The sequence below is a fragment of the Penaeus chinensis genome, chromosome 30 (genome assembly GCF_019202785.1).
Source record: "Penaeus chinensis breed Huanghai No. 1 chromosome 30, ASM1920278v2, whole genome shotgun sequence".
NCBI lineage: Eukaryota > Metazoa > Arthropoda > Malacostraca > Decapoda > Penaeidae > Penaeus > Penaeus chinensis.
Window position 1 is genome coordinate 17,506,581 of NC_061848.1, and position 19,488 is coordinate 17,526,068.

Sequence of the window (19,488 nt, forward strand, 5' to 3'; positions counted from 1 at the left end):
GAACGTTTAGTCTGTCTGCTAAGGGTAGTGCGGGGAGGGAGAGGGTGAGGTGTTGAGGTTGCAGTAGAGATTAGTGTCTGGATTTATGACATAACTGGAGTAGGGAGTGAGAGAAAAACCTCGTCGACGTGCTTCCTATCTGGCTTCACGCAAATTGAGACCAAGTCTGAATCAAAGAGTTGCCACCTCAGACTTAAACTTGTAGGTGGGGCAGCCCCTATAAAATACATTATGGGGGCCCCAACATTTCGCACAAGTGCGTGACTGTGCAGGGGAATTTGATCGGTTATGACCTGGTTGGGCACAAAGAGGACATCAGGCTGACTGTCTTCGGTCCCATTTGGGTGGGCTAAATAGAGTATTTAAGATATTTGTAGAGATGGGGTGGTAGAAGGACGGAGAGGTGTGGAAGAGGGTGTTGAGAGAGGTTGTATTATGGAGAGGTGGATACTAAGGCTGTAAAATATTAAAAGGGAAGATGGTGTAGGTTGATGAGGGGATAAAGTTGAAAATGTTGGGAGAGTAGCAATGCCTCTTGGAGATTGAGTGTTGATTTGGGTGGATGATGTACTAGTAGGCATTGAGGAGTGGGTTGTAGTTGCAGTGTTCAGAGTCGTGATCAAAGGGGCTATTTGATGAAGGGACAAGCCTCATTGTCCTAATAAGGGTATAAAATCTTCATTATTGGCCATGGTAAGCCTAGAATATGTTGGGGAGAGAAACAGTCCACCCCTCAGGGTCCCCTTGAGGGGTAAGGGATAGACAACTAAATAGGGGAATGTCGTGCCCATGGCTCCCACTGGCTGTTCAGGACTGGCACAAAGTCAGCCTTTCATCCTTTCAATACAGCTCTCACACCTTAGGAAGTGGATAGTAGAAGAGGTAGGAGAAGGGACGGAGACGAAAAGGCGGGAAGGGAAAAAGACCGTGCAAAATTAGTCGAGGGCAGAGGCCAAAGGCAGGGGAGATTCCCAGCATTGGGTTCCCAAAACAAAACAAAAAGCAAGGGATTGGGGAGAAACAATGGGTAAGGCATTGGGAAGGAGCTCACTCTTAAGAATTCGTTCCATGACCTTGTATAAGCAGCATGTCAATGTAATCAGGTGGTAAGAGATGGCGGATCTGGGATTTCCTCTTTCTTTAAATAAGGGAATGATGTGGGCCAGGTGCTATGTGCCTGGAAATGTCTGTCTTTTACATATTTCATTGTATTCTACAAGCCCTAGCTCTCGCTAGTTTGAATTGCGGAAGTTCTCGTCACTGGTGTTATTTTTGAAAAGCCTGTAGGCCCTACTTCGTTCATATAACGCCCAGCGGCAATCTAGTGTCCACCCTGGAACTCTATGCTTAACGCCATTTGACGAAGTCTAAGGAATGGACATAATTGCTTCATATAAGATACAATTTTGAGTATTTACCTTATCTTCGAACATTTCTTCAACAACTTGAAGCTTGACACTGCTTGTGAAGGCGACTACACGCTACTACTTTTTCTTTAGGTTAACTTTAAGTACTGATGTTGTTGTTGTTTTTCATTTTTCACATAAGAAAAATAATGCAATCAGGAAATAGTTAATGTTTAATTGTTAAAGAAATAAAATGTGCTAGACATCAAAATGTCATACACCACTATGGTAATATTCATATTTATGATATATATAAATATATATCTGTATATATAATATATATATGTTTATATAATATATATAAATATATATATGTATATATAATATATATATATAACATATATATGTATATATAATATATATAACATATATATACACGTAAATTTGTGTGTGCATATATATTTTCCTTTACGGCTGTTGGTCCCGCCTTGCAGGGTCAGCCGTGTGTGTGCATGCATATATATATATATATATATATATATATATATATATATATATATATATATATATATATATAGATAGATAGATATATAGATATATATAATATATGTATATATACGTATATATACATAAATATATATATATATATATATACTCATTATATATATATATATATATATATATATTATATATATATTATATATATATTATATATTATATATATACATATCACACATATATATACAAACATACATATGCATATATATAAATGTATATAAATATATGTGTATATTATATACTTATATATATTATCATCATTATATATATACATATATTTATACATTTTATTTTATATATGTATGTGTGTGTGTGTATATGTGTGTGTGTGTATATATGTGTGTGTGTGTGTGTGTGTGTGTGTGTGTGTGTGTGTGTGTGTGTGTGTGTGTGTGTGTGTGTGTGTGTGTGTGTGTATGTCTATATTTAAATATATATATATATATATATATATATATATATGTATATATATGTACATATATATATATGTATGTGTGTGTGCGTGCGTGTGTGTGTGTGTGTGTGTGCGTGTGTGTGTGTGCGTGTGTGTGTGTGTGTGTGTGTGTGTGTGTGTGTGTGTGTGTGTGTGTGTGTGTGTGTGTGTGTGTGTGTGTGTGTGTGTGTGTGTGTGTTTGTGTGTATGTATATGTATGCCGCGATGGTCCAGTGGTTAGAGCACTGGACTCCGATCCTTATGGGCCCGAGTTCAATTCCCCGCCGCGGCAGCCGTAAAAACTCGAACCCGATCTCACGGCGAGAAAACGACATATCGTAGTTGTAGGAGATGACGCCGCCGTGGGATAAGTGTTAACGCGCTGAACCGCGGTTGATTAGGATGGGCATTCAATCAGGCCAAATAACCTCTCAAATAATGAATTGAGAGAGGCCGATTTCCTGCAGTGGAATAAATGGCTGTCGAAAAAACTGTGTATATATATATGTATATGTATTTATATATTTATACAGATATATAATTATTTATATAATTATATGTATGTATATGTATATATAATTATATATATACATATAGACACTTACACACACACACACACACACACACACACACACACACACACACACACACACACACACACACACACACACACACACACACGCACACACACATACATATATATATATATATATATATATATATATATATATGTAGATAGATACATAGAGAGATGTATAAATATATATATTCATAAATATATATATATATTCATAAATATATATGTATTTAATATATATATATATATATATCAATATATATAGATATCAATATATATATATAAAAATCCACAGTTTCGGCCATCTTCAGGTCTGAAGATGGAATCCAGGTGGATTCCGAAACTGTAGTCTCTTTTTCAATTAAATCTAGTTTTACAGTGTGGGTTTTTATACCATATATATATATGAATATATATATACATAAATATCTCTCTGTGTATATATATGTATTTATGTATATATAGACATATATAAATATACATATATAGATATTTGTATATTTATATATACACATATATATAGATATCTATAATATATATTCATAAATACATATACATGTGTACAAATATATACACACGAGTGAGCTTGTTTGATAATCGCCGGGAGTGGGTGCATTGTCGTCGTGGAAGAGAAAGCGTTGATGCAGATTTCCAGGGCGTTTTACTGAGATTTTTTATTGACAGGTTTCTCAAAATGGATTCATAATAAGCAGATGTAATCGTTTTCTTGCTCTCGAGGAAGTCAACCAGCAAAATCCCCTCTGCATCCCAGAAGACAGTGGCCTTAACCTTTCCTCTTGAAAGCACCGATATTACTTTGACTGGTCCACTTCCACCCCTGGGCAGCCACTGCTTTGATTGAATTTTGTCCTCAGGATTGTACTGGTAGAGCCATGTTTCATCCTGTCACAATTCTCTCATCCCACTTGTTCAAAATTTTCATTGAAAGATCTACCCTTGTTTAATGCTGATCTTGGCTCAACAACCTAGGAACCAATCAAGCAGAAAGCTTGCTTAGCCCCAAACTTTCCACCAGAATTGTGTGTGCAGAACCCACAGGGATGTTGAGTGTGTCTGCTACTGATTCAGTGATTATTTGTCTATCCTTCTCAGTCATGTCATGAACAGCATCAATGTTTTCCTCACAAACTGATGTTGATGGCCTGCCACTGTGGGGCTCATCTTCAATTTTGTTTCTTCCACTTCTCAGCCAACTTATCCATTTGTAGGTTGTTGATTTCATTGGAGCATTGTCACCATAAACTTGTACCAGAGCGTCAATGATTTGCCTATTCTCCCAACCAAATTTCACTATGAATCTAATGTTTGTCCTGACCTCGATTTTGGTGGATCCCATGTTGCTTGAATGGTGCCTGACTTCCTACTGGCGGTGATGCATTGTTATCTGCATTTAAGGGTTCATGTCTGAACACATTTGTACAAGAATGTTCAGGTTCATTAGAATCAAAATAATTCTGTATGATTTTGTTAAGGATTTTTTCCAGGAACATTTTGAAGCCCCCTCGTGTGTGTGTGTGTGTGTGTGTGTGTGTGTGTGTGTGTGTGTGTGTGTGTGTGTGTGTGTGTGTGTGTGTGTGTGTGTGTGTGTGTGTCTGTGTATATATGTTTGTGCATATATATATATATATATATATATATATATATATATATATGTATATATGTATATATATATATATATATATATATATATATGTATATGTATATATATGTATATATAAATATATATTTATAAATATCTATATATATATTTGTATATATAAATATATACATAAATATATATATATATACATTCATATATATATATACATACATAAATATAAATATATATTTATAGATATAAAAAAAAATATATATATATATATTTATAGAATATATATATATAATTTCATTTATAAACAGTGTATACATATATGTGTGTGTGTGTGTGTGTGTGTGTGTGTGTGTGTGTGTGTGTGTGTGTGTGTGTGTGTGTGTGTGTGTGTGTGTGTGTGCGTGTATATATGTGTGTGTGTGTGTGTGTGTGTGTGTGTGTGTGTGTGTGTGTGTGCGTGTATATATGTGTGTGTGTGTATATATATATATATATATATATATATATCATCATCATCATCAAGGAGCTAACGCCGACGGGGGAACATGGCCGCATCCGCTCTTCACTTCCAGCCACTAGGGTCTCTCATGGCGAGTCTCCAGGCAGGCCCTCGGCCTAACTCCTCGTGACAGGTCTCCTAGGTCGTCCCACAAGCGTCCTCCTACCAGGATTGTCTCGAAGAGAGACATCCCGATGGGCAGGGTCAACCACAGGCAAACGAGCTAGGTGCCCATATAGCCTGAGTTGGCAATCCCAAATTATATAAGTAACAGGTTCCATGACAGTCTCACGGTGTAGCCATCAGTTGGACACATGTTCTGCCAACTGTACCCCATGATCTGGCAAAGAGGCTTGTTACAAAAGGCGTCAAGACGATACTCCAAGGCACTTGACAGCATCCAGGTTTCAATTCCATAGAGCAAAACTGGCAGTATTAACGCCTTGAAGACACATAGCTTGGTCCTTCTGCATAGGTACTAATATCTCTAAATGCTCTTGTTGATCGAGTTCATGGCTCCTGCTGCCAGGCCAATCCGTCTACTGACTTCTTGGTCGGACAGCCCAGAGATATGGACTACGCTACCAAGGTATGCAAAGTTCTCTGTAACTTTAACGTCCTCACCACAAGCATGGATCGACTAAATGGGTTCTCCTAACTGGCCACCAAAGTCCTGAACCTTGGTCTTGGTCCAGAAGACCTCTAGACCCAAGGGCTTCGCCTCATTGCTAAATGCATCAAGAGCTGCCACCAGTGATTCCAGAGACTCAGGATAGCAACATCATGGGCAAAGTCAAGGTCTGACACCTTGATATTGCCCAGTATTTCTCCACACTAACCTTGGATAGTAGCTCTGTCCATTACTTAGTTCATGCAGGTGTTGAAAAGTGTTGCTGCATGGACACAGCCTTGCCTTATCCCTGAATTAACAGGGAAGAAGTTCGACAGTGGTTGTGACCACACTTTCAGTACAGGTATATAGGATTGCTATTAGACCAATAATCAGTGTCGGAATTCCCCTTAATATCAGAATCTCCCATAGCGATTCTCGATGCACAGAGTCAAGCGCTTTCTATAGGTCGATGTAGGCTACAAGCAACCCACGACCGACGGCCTATTGTGGACTTACCAGGAGTGAATTCAGGCTGCACCGATCTCTGTTGCCTCAGGAGGTGGTCGCGGATCCGTTTCAGGAGACTGTGGGCGAAAACTTTGCTTGGTATTCTGAGCAGTGTAATGTCACGGTAAATGCTGCAGTTCTCCTTCCAAAGAGGGATTCCTTTCAAAGAGGGATGGCCACGCCCCTCAACAGGTCAAGGGGATTGGAACTAATCTACCAGATGGCAGTCAAGACTGCATGCAAGCCCCGTGCCATAGGTTCACTCCTAGCCCTTAGAAGTTCAGTAGGGATATCATATATATGTGTGTGTATATATATATATGTATATATATGTGTATATATATATATATAATATAGTGTATATATGTATATATACATATATATATTTATATACTTTGTGTGTGTATTTATTTTTGTAATTGTTTTTGTATTTATATTTATATATAGTGTAGAAAAGGTATGAATGAGAATAAATATTTTTAAAATACAAGAGATGTATTTGACAGGTTTTGATTATATCTTCGTCAGAAATACATGTAGATGACGTGTTTAGGTGAGGTTCTAGTTTCCTCCTAACACTTTCCTTTCCCTTTTAGCATGATCTGTTAGCTATTGGGAGGTTCTTTCCCAAACATTGACAATATTCGCCCAAACATATTTCATCGAGTTTGAACATGCCTTGATGGCGGCGATAGGACTCCCGTGTGGTTTTGATCATCGAACCATTTCGTAACTGCTATTAACGTGTGTATTGGACAGCTATCCTGCATGAATATGGGAAGGGCCTAAGGACAGCAACGTGCCGATGGGAGGAACATTTCTTCTAAATTTTCAAAATATATCTTATCGAATCTCTTTTTTTACGGCGGGTTCATAAACACCATACAAGAAAATCCACCCCACTTATTATTGGTCACGTGGCCACTCCTCGCCGTTTCATAGTTATGTCGTCTGTCACATCTGAAAAGTAAATAATAATAGATAACCAGAACATAAAATATGACGCATATGGCACTATAATGTATAAACTACACTTTATGAACAAACTGAAAAAGGTTAATGATATTTACACCTGTTATTTCTCATCCAGCAATGGAGATTTCCGTGCAAGGCCCAGACCACGGCAGCCAACACGAAGCCATATGTGCCTTCCGGTGGCAAAAGAAAGCGCCATGCACAGGATGACACTGTCACCCCTGCTGCTAAGGTGGACAAGACCGAAGTCAATGGGTCTGTCCACCGAATAGTCAAAGCTCTTGACTCGCGAGCTGGCCTCAGGGAGGTCCCTGAGTTCTCAGGAGAGCAAGCTGAACCACCCGCATCAGCTGCTGCCTCCACAAACAAGCCCGAAATCTGAAAGGGCGGGCCAAAGCGTCCGAGGCCGGAGACCGACTCTGATGAAGAGTCGGGACCCCCTAAACGCTTCGCCCAGTTCAAAGTGCCAGCTAAACCCGAAGGCTTCGACAATGCCTACCAATTGGTCAGGGCATTGGAGTTGCAACGGAAAATCCGGTTGTCGATCCGGGTCGCCCGAGATCAGGGCATGATCATAATGCCCAAAGATCAAGCTACCTTGAATTTCCTCCGGGAAACGAAGGAGTTAGCCGATGGGAGGAAAGTGAGTCTTTCCCCACTAAGTCCCGAGGAAAAGAGAACCAAGATGGTGCTACTTGGCTTCTCAGTCTCGTACGATGTGGAGCTGATCGCTTCACACCTACAGGTCGTGCAGGCTTCCCGAATATCGAAGGGGAAGACTCCAACCAGGCAAGTCCTGGTGACCATGAAAGGTGCCCCAACCACTACCCTTGATCTGGGTAACTGGGGCACCTACAACCTTCGAACGTATGTGCCAGAACCACTTCGGTGTTTCAAGTGCCAGAAATACGGTCACCACCAGGCTAACTGTACAGCCAAGCCTAAATGTGGTGTCTGTAGCAAGGCACACAACACAGAGGTATGCCTCAAGGCATACAAAGAGGAAAAGAGGGACACAACAGCCAAATGTCCCAACTGTGCCAAGAAGCATCATGCCTGGGGCCTGACTTGCTCTGTCAGGAAAGAGGCGGCCCTCAGGCGACAAGAGGTTGCTCATAAGCGACCAGACTTTGTTCCTGCCCCACCGGGCACCCATGTCTGGGGAAGGAACAAAAGCGAAAAGGCCTCCCGACCTCCTAAGAGGAAGGAAGCCGCCCCCCAGCCGACACCGGATGTCTCCAACAAAAAGGAGTTTCCGACAATGCCAAAGGTGCAGAAAAAGAAACTAAAGAAAAAAGGTTCTAAGAGCACCACAAAAACCTCCCCAACAGATGATCATCTCCTCTTTGACGAGGACGATATGACTCTCCTGTTAACTGCTGTTGTCTCAGCAGTAGCAACAGCCCTGGGGAGGTCGAGTGAGGAGGCCGAGAAGGCAGTTTCGGTCGCCATGACGGCAATGACCCAGACTGTCCCAGCCCTGAAGGGAAGAAAGCTGGTTAGAGCAAAACCAGCCTCACCCTCACCCCAGGACGAGACTCCCCTCCCCACTCCAAACCAGGCCATGCCTTCACAGGCAGAGCCAAAACAGGCTGAATCTGTGCAGCCAGACCCAGATCACGCTGACCTTGCCCAGGCAAGGCCAGCAAGACCAGCCAAGAAAAAGCCTGAGAGCAAAGCCAAACCAACCAAAGTCAGAGCTACCAAAGGCTCTCCACCTCCCAGTAGACCCAAGGATAGCCTGACAACAGACGAGGAGCCCTCAACCAGCGAGGACCTTGTAATGGAGTTGTCAGACTCCGACATTGTCTCTGATGTAACTATCACTGAGTAATATCATGACACACCATCTAAGCATCCTACAGTGGAACATCAATAACTTCTCTGCAAAGAACGCTTTTCTCCAAGCAGTAGTGCGATCAAGGAACATTGACATTGTCATGCTCCAGGAGACATTAACAGTGGACACTGTTCGCTTCTCAGGGTACCATGCCTTCACACTGCCACGAACACCTGGCAAGAGAGGCTTGATCACCCTTGTGAGAGCAACAATCCCCTGCTCCGCAATAGCCGATGCATCGCACTGTGGAGACGATGTTGAATCCCTTGACGTCGAGGTTCACCTGGCCGGGGGGCCCCTCAAACTGTACATCGTGTACAGCCGGCCACGCTGTAGAAGCTTAGACATCAGCCAGGTCTGTGCTTCTGCTGCACACGACCGAGTGATCATAGGGGGGAGACTTCAATGCACACCACCCCATCCTGGCTCCCTGCCGGGCACCGGATGCGGCCGGCTATCACATAGCCGACGTGCTAGAGACATTCCCTGAGATCGCTCTCCTCAACACCCAAGAGCCAACGCATGTCAGAGGAGGGGTCCTAGACCTCACCCTGGCCACTGCGATTCTGGTGGGTAGGATTGGCTGGCGTGTCGATGAGACCGTCACAAGTGACCATTACGGCACTATAACTACCCTCATGGATGCTGGCCCAGCCGAAATCCTAAGACCGAATCCAAGATGGAAAACAGACAAGGCTAACTGGCAGGCGTTTCAAAACGCCTTGGCCCTCTGTCTGAGATGCAACGATCCCCCACAAAGCGAAAATGTGGAAGTGCTCGAAGCTAGCCTGCTAAACGCCATTAATGAAGCAGCCTCACAGACCATACCCAAATGTCACAAATACGCCTGGTACTTCAATGACGGGATCAGGGAGGTCAACCACAGGGTGAACATGTGCCGAAAACTATTCCGAAGGCAAAGAACCCCTGACAACTTATCCCTCCTAAGGGAGGCTGTCACGGATGCCAAGGAAACTGCCAACAGAGTCAGGCAGGAAAGGTGGCTGGAATGGTGTGAGTCCTTCGACCACCAAACCACCCTTTCAGAACTGTGGCAACGGGTCAAGCGAGCTACCAGCCGCTCAGCCCCGAGGTGCACCCATTACGACCCCCAAGCAGAGGCTAACAGACTGGCGCACGAGTTCTCTGCGAGAACGAGCAGCAACAGTCTGCCAGCCGAGCTGAGGGCAAGACAAGAGCGTTTACAGCCAGACAGACACGCTCAGATCAGAGAAAGGGCAGCCGAACCCGATAATGCAGACGTTATCTTTTCTCTGAGGGAACTAAGGAAAGCCTATAAAACCAGTTCCAACACGGCCCCGGGCTCTGATGGGATCTCGTACCCCCTTATCTCCCACCTAGGACTAGCAGGTGAGCGTGCACTCTTGCAACTCATCAACAAGTCCTGGGAAAATTCCACTCTACCCCAGAGTTGGAAGAGGGCTACCATAGTTCCCGTCCCAAAACCAAAGGAGCCGGGGAAGTACCGCCCCATCTCTCTCCTCAGCTGCCTGGCCAAGACGGCTGAGAGGATTGTACTAAACCGGCTTCAATGGAAAACGGGACCCCCGCACAAACACCTTCACGGGTTCACAAGGGGCATGGGCACAGCACACAGCATAGCCATGCTCTTAAGCACAATCAGCAAGGGCCCAGCTGTGGTGGTATTCCTTGACCTGGAGAAGGCTTTTGAACTAGCAAGTCCGCTTGCCATTCAGGAAAGCCTGATCCAGAAGGGAATCAGAGGAAAGCTCATGGCTTGGACTACTTCAGGAACAGGACTGCCAATGTCAAATTCCAGGGTCACCTGGAACGCCACAGGGTGGGGTTCTCAGTCCAGCCCTATTCAACACTTTAATGTCCTGCATCCTCAACATAAACCTCCCAGTGGGGTGCCAGATCATCTCGTATGCAGACGATCTCGCTATCACCTCCACTGGACCACGCAGCCAGAATAAAGCCCAGCGTTGTCTGGACCTTGTGTCAGAGGAGTGTTGTAGGACAGGACTAAAGATCTCTGCAGCCAAATCCAAAGCCATGGCTCTGAGACAGAGAGTTCGAGGCACAAGACTGAAAATCCAGGGAGTGGTATTAGAATGGGTCCAGGACTACCTATACCTTGGGGTAAGGATAGACCGGACCCTCTCCTTCCTTAAGGAGGTCCAGTACCTGGTTGACCGAACCAAAGCAAGACTGTCCGTCATGAGAGCAATGACTGGGAGACGCATAGGGGCCAGACACAAAGTACTAAGATCATTCTATGTACATGCTGTCCGGCCCATTGTGGACTATGCCTCAGTCGCTCTAATTGCCGCAAAGAAAAAGCACACAGACAAATTAGAAACAGTCCAAAATGAAGCTGCCAGGATCATTCTGGGTGCCCCGAGGTGGACGAAGGTCCTCAACCTCCTGATGGAGGCAAACCTTCTCCCCCTGGACTCACGAATCGATCTAATGGCAACACAATTCCTGTCAAAGGTCATCCAGGCTCCCAGGAACACAAGCCTAAGACAAAAAATAGTCAGATGTCTCGAACAAGACAACGAGCTCGTTGCAAACAACTCCTGGCTGTCTCATACAGCCAGGGTGTTGATACGCCATCAGCTCAAAGAACAACTTCTTGCTAAGGGCATGGACTCCCCCCACCCCGACTATGACGAAGCCCCGCCGTGGGCACTGAGCCTGATAGAGTTCAACATAATGAGCCTGTCAATGAAAAAGAGCCTATACCCCATGCCTAGCCTAAAGGCAGAAGCCCACAGGGTCATTGCAGCCATCACTCCTCCGGGTAGTAGAACATACTACACGGATGGATCGGTCGATCCCTTGAGCCACACTGCAGGCGCCGGCTTTGCAGCAAGGGATGCCATGCGATCCATGAGGGTAACAGACAACGTCTCCTCGCTACAGGCAGAGGCAGTTGCAATCATAGGAGCCCTAGGCCACGCGTCCCTAAGGGAAGGACACGTGGTCATACACACAGACTCCAGGGCAGCCATTGACTGTCTTCAGCACAGCTCACCCACAGACAACATCTACCTACTGACCACGATTCTCACAATGGCACAGAGAATTCTTGCTCAGGGTAGAAGAATTATCATCAATTGGGTCCCAAGCCACATCAGCATCAGAGGGAACGAGCTTGCTGACAGACTAGCCGTCGCTGGCAGGGGTATGCCCCCAAATCCCATGACGATAAAACCGAGCCGAAAATTACTTATGGAGAAGTGTGCCTTGGTCGGTCGTACCTTCCTATGGCAGCTCCACAGAGAGGAAACGAGAACCTCCCCCTCGGCCAGCTGGTACTCAGACGCCACAGGCTATGAACCACTGGCACTCTCTGAAGTAAGCAACAGAGGTACCGAAGTCATTCTTCACAGAATGCGCCTAGGTTACCACTGTGCATGGCAGATTATCCCAACAATCGAACGCGATGAAAGGTGCTGCAAGCACTGCGGCGAGCCGAACGCCACACTAGTCCACTACCTAGAAAATTGTGCCCATACACAATTCCTGAGACAGGGACCGCCCATAACAGCCGCCGTGCTGGTACAGAGGCTATGCGAAATGCTTACACCATGGCAGCAGGAACGCCTGCTGGCAATCCCGCCGCCACGGTAAGCACCGAGTGTCAGACAACTTAATGAGACAGCCGTAAAAAGCTGACACAGGCCGGGCCATATTTAGAAGGCCCGGGCGAAGCTAGAACTTCGCAAACCAAACCACCACCACATCTCGCTCAGCTGATCAAATGCGACTCGGAGAAACGCACGACTTATTTGATACAGCTGCCATACATAGATTTTTAAAGCACGAAGCATTTTCAAGGTTCAAGTAATATGCAACTATAACTGATACTTACTGTGTTTAAAGAAGAGGGAAATGCCGCCTCACCTCTATAGGTGTTGCCATGTCTATAAACTACCAAATCCATAAAACCGCATTTGAAAAATATTCCACTACAAAATCAATGATAACTAATACTACATGTTCTGTTATAACTTATTTGAAGAAAACGAAAGATGAAATGGCTTACGTAGTTTGTAAAAATAGATACTATTACACTTGTTGGGCACATATAATCTACCAATCACACTCTTTCTTACAAACCGCCTAGGATTTTTGGCTCATTCATGTACAAAAGTGGGAGCCTGTATGTGTATTGAAATATAATTCCGCAACTGTAACACACACACACACACACACACACACACACACACACACACACACACACACACACACACACACACACACACACACACACACACACACATACACACACACACACACACACACACAATATATATGTGTATATATAATATATATGTATGTATATATATGTATATATGTATATATATATATACATAGTTATATATATATATAAATATGTATACACAAATACACACATATACATATGCATATATCTATATACATATATATATATATATATACATATGCGCGCGCGCACACACACACACACACACACACACACACACACACACACACACACACACACACACACACACACACACACACACACACACACACACACACACACGTATATATATATATATCTATATATAGATATATATACATTATATATACACACACATATATATGGGGGGTTAGGAAGTGGTACATGTGAAGTTGGAGAAAGAAGGACCCCACGGTTAAAAGAAATCTCCTGTCGTTCCTGTTTGCCTCCTTCCCAGACCTGGTTCCTGCCTTTCGTGCTTACGAGGATTCTGTCATCGCCACGGCCCGACAGAAGAATCAACTTCATTTCCTCCGCGACTGCCTCGAGGAGCAGGTGCTTCCTTCCTCTATCTATAATGTTCTGAAACATTCACAGGAAGGATCTCCCTTTCCGGCCTATGCTCGTTCCCTCCTCGTGGAACGTATCCGCGCTGGTAGGAGGGATGTTGAACATGCCTTCTACCGTTCACGTGCACGTTCGGACATCCTGAAAGAGCGGCTCCCCTGTCAAGTTTTCCAGCTCTTTGCCGATATTGCCCACGATTCTTCCCGGTCCCTCTCCACCAACCATGGCCGCTCTCTCTCCCGCAAACTCTCCAGTCTCACCGCCCGCAGTCCCTGGTCCCGCTTCTCCCTCACCGACGCTGTCACCAACCTATCTTCCCTGTCCTTGACCGCCCACCAGCAACAACTCCTTGGCTTCGGTCTTTCCTTTGCCCTCCGCCCTCAACCCCTTACCTCCATCGACATTATTTCATCCTTCGACCGCTTCATCTCTTCTCATAGAAACTCCTTGCCTGATGTCTCTCTCCTTCGTGGTGCTTTCATCCCGGCCCTCGAATCTCTCCTCCATCCTAATTCTTCCATTCCCAGGCGTTACCGCGAGGCCCTTCAAAGCTTGCGCAAGGAGGAGGTCACCATTTTGCCTTCTGACAAGGGCAACTCGGTGGTGGTCCTCGACCGTGCCTCCTACCTGCAGAAGGCCCGTGACCTGTTGGACGACGCCTCCACCTATGCCCCCCTGACCAGCGACCCCCGGGAACGTATTGCTGCTACTTTCCACCGTCGCCTGAAAGCGATAGCAGCTCGTTTCCCGGAGGCGAACCTCTACCAGAGGTTCAGGGTCATCAACCCTCGCCTCCCTCACTTCTATGGGCTTCCTAAAACCCATAAGCCAGCCGTGCCTCTGCGCCCCATCATCTCTTCCCGGGGATCTGTGACGCACCCTCTGGCGAAGTCCCTCACTCCCCTTCTCGGCACCTTCTCTCCTGCTCACCTCCGCCACTCTCAGGACTTCATCTCCCGTGTCCGTAGAGTCCCGCCGGAGACCATGATGAGCTTGGATATAGACTCCTTGTTCACCAAGGTCCCGCTGGATGACGTCCTTGCTTTCTTTGAGAGGAAGCTCCCCCCAGAGGATCCTCGTCTCCCTCTGCCCACCGACGTCTTCCTCCAGCTGATTCGTCTGTGTGTGGAGTCGAATTCCTTCTCCTTTGAGGGTCGCTTCTACTCCCAGACCTTCGGCGTGGCCATGGGCTATCCCCTCTCTCCGGTCTTGGCTAACCTGTTTATGGAATTCTTCAAGTCCGAACTTCTCCCTTCCCTCTCCCTTCGTCCGACGGTATGGCTGAGATATGTTGACGACGTCTTCGCTCTCTGGCCTCATGACCCTGCCCAGTTCTCGGACTTCCTGACCCAGCTGAACTCCCTATCCCCTTCCATCCGTTTCAAGGTGGAATGGGAGGCTGACAACAAGCTCCCCTTTGGACACCTTGGTACATCGCTCTGCTGACAATTTTTCTTTCTCCATATACAGGAAGCCCATGCATAGTGGTATGTACATACACTTCTCATACCATCCCCTCCATGTAAAGAGAGGTGTTGCCACTTCGCTGTTCCTCCGCGCCCTCCGCATCTGTGACCCCCAATACCTGGATGCAGAGATCAACTTCCTGCGTCGTTCGTTCTCCAAACTGGGCTATCCTCGTCATGTTCTCGACGCCGCGTTATCCAGGGCACGGCGTACCTTCTACCACGACTCCCCCCTTAAAGAGACTCCTCGGCTGCCCGTCCTCAGCCTGCCCTACACTGAGGAGATCTACTCTCTCCGCCGCCCTCTTCACACTCTCAACTGCAGGCTGATCTTTCGCCAGGTGAACACTCTCCGCCGTAACCTGGTCCACACCAGCCCACCCTCTTCCTCGAAGGTGGGCAACTATGCTATTCCTTGTACCTCCTGAGACAAACAGTACTTTGGCGAGACGGGCGCCAGTCTCACTAAGCGCCTGTCTCAACATAAGTAGGCTGTTTCCAGGGGGCACAACAACAACGCTCTCTTCTGCCATCAGTGGGATACAGGCCATCTGATGGACTGGTCAGCGGCGCGAATTACCTTTCCTTCCGCTGACGTCCACGCCCGCAGACTGGTGGAATCTTCCCTAATTAAGCTGCTGACAGTCTCCTCGCTTCCCACATCCTTCGCCTTCTCCCGTATGCTGGCCACCCTTCACACAGTCCGCCCGACCCTCCCGACCTGATCTGACCTCCCTTCGTTTCTGTTCGTCTGTCCTCACCTGCCCCGTGTCTCCGCGTTGCCTTTCCTCTCTCTGTTTTATACCCCCTCCTCTTCCTTGCCTCCTCAGACCTGAAGATGGAATCCAGGTGGATTCCGAAACTGTAGTCTCTTTTTCAATTAAATCTAGTTTTACAGTGTGGGTTTTTATACCATAGTATCAACACGGTAGTGTGTTTTCTCCTTTCAGAAAGAAGGACTGGAAAGAGGTCACTATTGGGAAATTTACCTAGAACTGACCAATGGAAATCGAAATGAAGAGAAGGGGAGCATAGAGAGAGTTCAAGGCATGAAGTGTGTGGGGGACCTGAATTAAAAATAATTAGGTCAATTGTGGAGAGGAGAGTCAACTGTAACAAGACGGGAACAATTGGGTCGGCTACAGAAAGAGATTTTGCGTACTTGTTTTTGGAGGCATTGCTGGAAGAGAAGAGTGTTGTCAGAGTAAGGAGCTGTGAGGGGGGATAATGAAAAATCTGTCCCATTTGGCAAGGCTAAATAGAGTATTTAAGATATTTGTAGAAATGGGGGTAGTAGAAGGATGGGGACATGTGGAAGGAGTAGTGTTGAGGGAGGCAGCATTACAGAGAGGTGGACAATAAAGCTGTAAAGTTGTAATAAGGGAGGATGGGGTGATTAATGAAGAAGAATGTGGGAGTAGAGGTGATGAAGTTGTGAATGTTGGGAGAGTAGGAATGTCTCCTGGAGATTGAGTGTTGACTTGGGTGGATAATGTACTAGTAGGCATTGAGGAGGGGGTAGTAGCTGCAGAGTTTGGAGTGGTGGTCAAAGGAGAGCCTGGGGTCAGTGAACCAGGAGAGTTTTAGTTGGTGGGGATATTTGATGAAGGGGCAAGCCTCATTGCCCCTAATAAGGGTATAAAGTCCTTATTACTGGCCATGGTAAGCCTAGAGTATATTGGGGAGAAAACAGTCTAGGGTCCCCTTGAGGGGTAAGGGCTAGACAACTAAAATAGGGGAATGCCGTGCCCATGGCTCCCACTGGCCATTCAGGACTGGCACAAAGTAAGCCTTTCATCCTTTCAGCACAGCTCTCATGCCTTAGGAAGTGGATAGTAGAGGGATTGGGGGGGGATGAGAAATAAACAATCAAATAATTACATAATGACCTGTTTATTCACAGCACAAATTACATAAAAAGCATAAGTTTTCGTTTTTACTGTAAATATAAATAATCAATATTCTGTAGTGTAATATACAATGTATATATACACACATGTTTTTGAAAAATAAAATTAATTACATGGTCTGTAACAAGTGAAAGATAAATCAGTTATGCATATATTAAATCATAAAGTAAGTAATCTATCATTAACCCATTGCCACTGGGGTAAATGAATAAAAAATTTAGAAAATTCTGTGCTCATTTTTTATATTTTTGTGAAATGTCTCTATGGATAGATGGCACTGTTAGTGCTTAGCCACAAAGGAGTCAATTAGTAGATCTTGAGACCTTACCTGATTTCACCTTTCCTTGAATTGGTGGAAAAAACACATTTTTTACGAGTGCTATAAATATCAATGGAGCTATTTTTATTATAAACATTAAAATTACTATAATGTTTTACATTTGTAACAGCAAAATAAGATAACGTAAAATATTTTCGTAAATCAATGAAAAGGGTGAATGGGTGAGACAGGCAGTACTTATAACTGGCTCATTGGTGACTTAGTACAAGTATAACAATTAAACAAGTAAACTAACAGTGGGAATGGCAAGTACCTACATGCCATGCCCATCGGCAATTGGTTAATTTCATATTTTCATCAAAGCTATATAATCATTACCCACTGGTACATAAGAAAACTGAACCCAATGAAGAAAATGATGCTAACCTGCCACTGTTATTACATTTTCAATCAGATCACTACTTCAGTGAGAATACATATCACAGAAGATTATGTCTTCTGTTATTAAAAAAAAATCTGAACTATCTTTCCTAATCAAAAAAATATATAATAAAATTGATGTTTACCCCTCACTGGTTAATTAGTTCAATAAGATTGGAATCTTTCAGGAGAGCTGCACGCTTAGAGAGAGCTTTCTTCATCTGCATCTGAAATATATACATACACACATAAACATGTGTGTATATGTGTGTATATGTGTATATGTGTATATGTGTGTATATGTGTATATATGTGTATATATGTATATATACATATACATATATATAATAGCATCAATTATGGTCAAACTTTCATACTGCAAATTATCAATTACATTACATTTAAAATCAAATAACAAGAGGTTTCATATGACCTGTATTTTAACACAATGTGAGAGATTTTACTCACCAATATCAGGGCAGAATTATGCTTTCTAACTAAAGCCCACACAGAGACTGCCAAATTCATCACTGGTGTTTGAGATAAGTCACTCCAGGTTATGATACACCAAAACAGTCCCTGAGTCAAAGGCCCACTTCTTTTCTCTTGAATGCCAGTTAATCCCTGCCATATAGTAATATTTTGAGAATAATTGTCTTACTTGTAGTGTTCATGCTCATTAGTGCATATCATGAACATACAATATTTGAAGCTCCCAGGGTAAAAAACATGGATTAATTTCACACTGACCTATTAATGCTAACAAACTGCAAAAGAGCTATTGTGAATTCTCAGACCACAATTTTAAAAATCTATATTATTGTGCAATAAAAAAACCTCTTTCCTTTCAAAATGAATCTGTATGCATATATATATATATATATATATATATATATATATATATATATATATATATATATATATATATGTATCACCTGAAAATTTGGATATATGTTAAAGCTATCTAGAGAATGAATAAAAGCCAAATTTAGCCTAAAATGAATTTGTTTTACTTATCTCCTAATAAAAAAAGAAGAATAAACTGCCATATATCATCAAATTCAACATTTTTTACAAACCTTTATATGTAAAAGTATATCCTGTAGTAAGACTGAAGATAACTGTTCTGCTTCCTGTTTGACAAGAGGATCCCCCCCATAGAGGGCGTCATTGCCCTCAACTGATGGAGAATATGAGGAATTTTACTCTATATGTTAAAGTGACTTGGAGCCCCCCTGTAAGGCCAGGGGCTGAATATGTGTGAAAGCTGTACTCTCAGGTCTAATTTTAAGTCTATATTATATGTATTATAAATATCCACATAAAAACTGCAAAAACTGAAATAAGTCAAAATTAAATTATAAAAAAAAGAGTGTTTTTCCCCTTAAGTCTCATACTATTATCTATAAGCATATAAAAACCTTTTAATTTGATAGAAGAATCACCATACACATACGAGAAAACTGACAATGGAAGACATATATAAATAAATATGTCTGCCTTCCAGATGGTTGTAGAAGCAAAAATCAACAATGAAAAAATGTATACTACATACAAATGACAATACTAGTCTTACTCTATGCTGAACCCTATAATGACAGGTATTTTACTGGTGAGACAGCTATAAAAT

General features: G+C 43.7%; 1 protein-coding gene across 2 annotated transcripts in view; it reads right to left on the minus strand.

The window, feature by feature from the left end:
* Positions 1–17,604: 17,604 nt before the first annotated feature.
* LOC125041168 (VPS35 endosomal protein-sorting factor-like) overlaps positions 17,605–19,488 on the minus strand; it is a 62,695-nt gene continuing 60,811 nt past the window's right edge. For both annotated transcript variants that reach the window (XM_047635982.1, XM_047635981.1), the window contains 3 exons: positions 18,938–19,038; positions 18,327–18,482; positions 17,605–18,085 (listed from right to left, as the gene is read on the minus strand). In XM_047635982.1, coding sequence (XP_047491938.1) covers positions 18,008–18,085; positions 18,327–18,482; positions 18,938–19,038 — 335 coding nt within the window. In that variant the 3' untranslated portion in view covers positions 17,605–18,007. The remainder of the gene's footprint in view (positions 18,086–18,326; positions 18,483–18,937; positions 19,039–19,488) is intronic.